This window comes from Marmota marmota, unplaced genomic scaffold (genome assembly GCF_001458135.2).
Source record: "Marmota marmota marmota unplaced genomic scaffold, marMar, whole genome shotgun sequence".
Lineage (NCBI taxonomy): Eukaryota > Metazoa > Chordata > Mammalia > Rodentia > Sciuridae > Marmota > Marmota marmota.
This window is the reverse complement of record NW_025999962.1, coordinates 2,204,507-2,208,955: the sequence shown is the minus strand read 5'-3', so window position 1 is coordinate 2,208,955 and position 4,449 is coordinate 2,204,507. Positions and strand designations below refer to the sequence as shown.

Below are 4,449 nucleotides of genomic sequence, written 5' to 3'. Positions count from 1 at the left end.
CACGCTCGGGAATAGCCACCTGCTGGCCCCCCCCCCCGCCCGGAGTTTGCAGTTGCTGTGGCTTCCTGGTTCTTTTGGGCCAGAGGTGTGGCGGGTGGGCACCCCAGGGCACACGAATCCCTTTGTGCACAGACGTGTGGATTTACACACATCCTTCATGCAGCTCAGAGCACAAGGTGTGGCGGGGCACCAGGCCCATGTGCTGTCACACTGGGCTTCTGCCAGCTGCCCGGGCTGGACAGGGAGGAAGCTAAGGTGGCCAGCATCTGAGGTGAAGGGGGCGCCCGACCCAGCAGGTGCCAAACTGGGAGGGCTTCTCTAAGGAGGCCCCCGCCGAGTCTCCATGCAGGTGAGGCCCAGGGGAGGAGGTTTCAGGCCAAGGAGAGACGTGGGCCAGCGTCTGCAGCCGGGGGTCTACCCGCTTCCTGATGGTTGGTTAGGACCTTGGAGAAGTTGGCCCTCCTGCTCTCAGGGCCATTCCTTGCCTTGCCCTTGAGTCGGGGGCTGCTGTGTGGGCCAGCCTGGCTCATCTGGACACGAAGGTCCCTGGCTTTCCTCCTGCCCTGCTCAGGCCAGGGGTTCTCAGCTGCCAGCTGGGCTGGCCTGGGTGGGTGACAGTTGGCCCTTCCTGGTGGGAGCCAGGTAGGGGTCTGCAGGCTGGACTGTCCACTCTGAGGGCAGGGGCTTCTTGAGAGCAGGTGTGACTGCACCTCCCTCTCTTCCAGGGAGCCCGCCCGTCATGTCCAGGTGAGACAGAGGCGCTCGGTGCTGAACATGCTCAGGAGGCTGGACAAAATCAGGTTCAGAGGTCACAAGAGAGAGGACTTCCTTGACCTAGCAGAGTCTCCAAATGCCTCGGACACCGAGTGTGGAGACGAGCTCCCCCTGAAGATACCGCGGACCTCGCCCCGCGACAGCGAGGAGCTCAGAGACCCTGTGAGTACACCACCCCATGTGTCCTTGCGGTTCCTCCGTGCGGGCTGGGTTGTCCTTGTCCTCAGGTGGCCCAGCAAGGGTGGATATAGGCAGATTCCTGTCCTGCCCTGGTGGCTCGAGACAGAAGCCCGGCCTGATTCTCATCTCGGCTTGCTGCCCCCCCGCCCCCACGGGGCGCACAGGCTCGTCACCAAGGTTTGTCCCATGCTGCGTTCCTCTGCCTTCCCTGTGGGCTCCTCTGGGTGGTCGGCACACACCTCGTGCTGAGGGGATGCTCAGGTTCCACCTGGCCCCTGGGAGCAGCCACATGGGCCAGGCAGGGGCCTTCTGGAAGCTGCTGGCGCCTGGCTGGACTGCCTGGCCATGCCAGGGCGTGTCACCAACCCCCACTGCTGGCTGGGCCCTCCTCCCCGTGTGTGCTGCCAGTCACATACGCGGAGCCCGTCATCGGGCAGCAGGTAGCCTCTGAGCGCCTCAGCTGGGCCTGTGGCCTGGGCAGGAACAGTGCTGAGTCGTCTGCCCTCCGGAGCCTATGTTTCATGGGGGCGGGGTGAGCGCTCGGGCCCCTTGTCTCCTGGGTCCCTGTGGTGCTCGGGTTGACCGCAGTCCTCCTGTCAGCCCAGAGCCGTCTCCTGCCGGCTGTGGACGCCCCCATGTGCGTGTCAGGTCTGGTGCGTTTTCTCCCAGCCCTGAGCCCGGGTTTCCTTCCAGATGTGCTCGTGATCACCTCGCTCCCGGCTCCCTGTATTATTCATGCTTCATAATAGGGTGGTGCCGGCGCCTTGCTCTGCAGAGGGTTAATAATTTATTGGCACCATCTCCTGGGAGCCTGGCTGCCCGCTCATGCTGCCCATCCTGGGAGGGTGACTCTGCCCCAGCCTTCGGAGGCCGTGATTGGTCCTCTGGGTTTTGGGTGGGGACGGACTGGGCCCTGGCTTGGTGCGTCCCGGGCACAGGGGATGTGGAATAGTAGGGCACGTCCTGACACAGAGCAGTCTTGTCTGGCTGGTGTGTGGGGCCGTGGCCCTAAGTCTGGAGTGGTAGCTTTTGAGCATCTCAGAAACAAGAATCTGTCGCCCCAGTATGTGCTTCTGAGGTTGGTGGGGCAGGAGTCGGGGACCCCACACGGAGGCTTAAGCTAGGCCAGTTCATCCATCTGTCTGTCCAGCCAGGGCCGCAACAGCTGCCTTGCCCTATGTGTGGCCTAGGCAGAGGCCAGGACTTCCGGCCCTGCCATTGGGGTGAGTGTGAGGCAGTGTGTCAGAAGAGACAGTGGCCTGGGGTCTCCAGGGCCAGCCACCCTCAGCCACCAGCCAGCTCGAGGCTGTGGGCTGGCACCACCTGTGCCCTTGGCACCATGCAGACAGACCACGGGCACAGTCGTGGGAGACTGTGATGTCTGCCCAGCTCCTCCAGCCCAGGGCCCTCTCCAGAGGTGGTCTGTGCCTGTGGCCAGTGTGCCGCCAGAGGTTCTGAGGTTGGGGCCAGCCTGGGGGCACGTGCAGGGCGGGGGGCCTCTAGCAGTGCTGCTTTGGTGTTGGTGACGGTGGGCTCTGGCCTGGCTGGCGCTGGCGTGGGAACGGTGCCCCTGGACCTTGCTCCAGCCACTACCGTGCCCTGCTGTGCCAGGTCTCTGTGGCCAAGTGGGGAACGTCTGGTTGGGGGCCTGGACTGTCTGGCTCCGGGACTCCCAGTGAGCAGGCCAGAGGGCTCATGAGCAGGAGCCCTGAGGCCTTGGCTCCAGGTCCTGCCTTCAGGGGGGTTACCTGCCCAGTCCATGACAGGGAGAGGGCCTGTCCCTGGGGTGCGCTGTGGTCCCTTGGGGTGTGGTGGTGGTGGGTTGGAGGGTCAGCAGATGGTGGCTGGTCCAGGGGTACAGATCTGGTTGGAGAGTAGGATGCAGGACCATGGGGTTCTGGGACCAGGGAGTCCCAGCCGGGGAAGGTCAGTGTTGGAACTGGCCACTCTAGGTTGGTTATTTGAAGAATGTGGGTTCCTGGGGCAGCAAAGAGAGCAAGAGGGACCCTGCCCGGGGCATGGGGCTGGTTGGAGGGTGGACTGGTCATTGGAAAACAGGTTGTGGTCTAGGGCAGCTCCGATGTGCCAGCCAGTCTGTGAGGCAGGAAGTGTCCTGGGTGACATGTTGGGGGGGCTTGGCACCCTGGGCGTGGCTGAGGGAGAGGCTTGGGCAAGGTCAGACTGTGGGCCTGGTGTCCCCTCCTTGGAGCAGAAGGTGCCGGGAGGGACATTCCTACCCTAGATTCAACCCTAAAGGAGAAGCAGGCCCAGGGGCCCCCAGGGGGACCAGGGCAGGTGATTTGGCCTCAGTGCCTCAGGGCTTTTGTGGTATTGGGGGTTGAACCCAGGGGATCTCTGCCACTGAGCTGTACCCCCAATCTTTTTTTTTTAAATTTGAGATAGGTCTCACCAAGTTGCCCAGGCCCGTCTCAGGTTTGTAAGCCTCCAGCCGCAGCCTCTGGACTGCGGTGTGCGCCGGGCTCGGCAGCACCCTTGATCTTAGCCGGGCAGCACCGCACTCCGCCTGGGTCTGCCTTGGAGAACACAAGGAGGAGAAGCCTGAGCCGGGCGGCCGGCACCCGCCTGCTGTCAGCCCGCGCTAGTTGTTCATGACCATGAAATATTAATTCAGAACCGGCCAGTCCTGGGCTCCCACGAGGAAGCCTTGTTCCTGAGGTCATAACTCCTAGGGCCTGGCACGGGGCGAGCAGTGGTTGCTCAGCCAGGCCTGGGGCCACCTCGCATTGCCCATCCCAGGAGGTGATGGACGCGCAGGTGCCTTCTGGGTGCTTCAGCCTGGGCCGGAGCCCGGCTGCCCTCAGTGTGAGTGCTGGGCGTGGGTGTCCGCGTTTCCTCCCAAGGGCTGCTGTGGGCTGCCTCCTGTGGGCTGTGTGGATCGTCCTCATGCCCACCAGGGCCCACCTGCCCTCCCCAGCACTGGTGTCCTCAGGCTCCTCTCTGCTAACCGCCGGACAGAAGTGGGGGCTCCAAGCGGGTTCCCCTCGCGTGGCTTCCGTTAGGAGGCTGTGGGCCATCTCGGCATGCAGTTTGGCTCCGTTCATCTTATTTTATACTGATAAAATCAAATGGCAAATGTGGTAACACATGTAACATAAAATCTGTCACTTTAATGATGGGTCCGCAGTTCAGTGGCCTCCGTCCCCAAACCTCTTCTCACTCCAAGTGGAAAACTCCACCCATTCACTCCCTCCTGCCCCTGCCCAGTCTGGCTCCCCAGGCCCTTTCTCTCTGTGGCAGGGACATCCATGAAGACTCCACAGTACTGTCCTTCTGTGCTGGACTTTTCTCCTGTGGAGTCCCCAGGGTCCCTCCCTGTCGTAGCAGGTTGGCTCACCTCGCTTCTGCCTGGGGCATCGTGTTCTGTGTGTTCCTACTGGGAGGGAGGTGGGGTGGGCAGGGGTCCTGCGTGAAGGCCCAAGAGGTGGGTGTGCCGGGAAGGTGCAGCGGGCAGGGTGTTGTCCAAGGGAGGCCGGG

General features: G+C 63.0%; 1 protein-coding gene across 2 annotated transcripts in view; it reads left to right on the top strand.

The window, feature by feature from the left end:
• Window positions 1-712: 712 nt before the first annotated feature.
• Gramd4 (GRAM domain containing 4) overlaps window positions 713-4,449 on the top strand; it is a 50,838-nt gene continuing 47,101 nt past the window's right edge. The window contains exon 1 of one of the 2 annotated variants that reach the window (XM_015501776.2): window positions 713-936. In XM_015501776.2, coding sequence (XP_015357262.1) covers window positions 775-936 — 162 coding nt within the window. In that variant the 5' untranslated portion in view covers window positions 713-774. The remainder of the gene's footprint in view (window positions 937-4,449) is intronic. The other variant, XM_048802989.1, reaches the window with a different exon arrangement.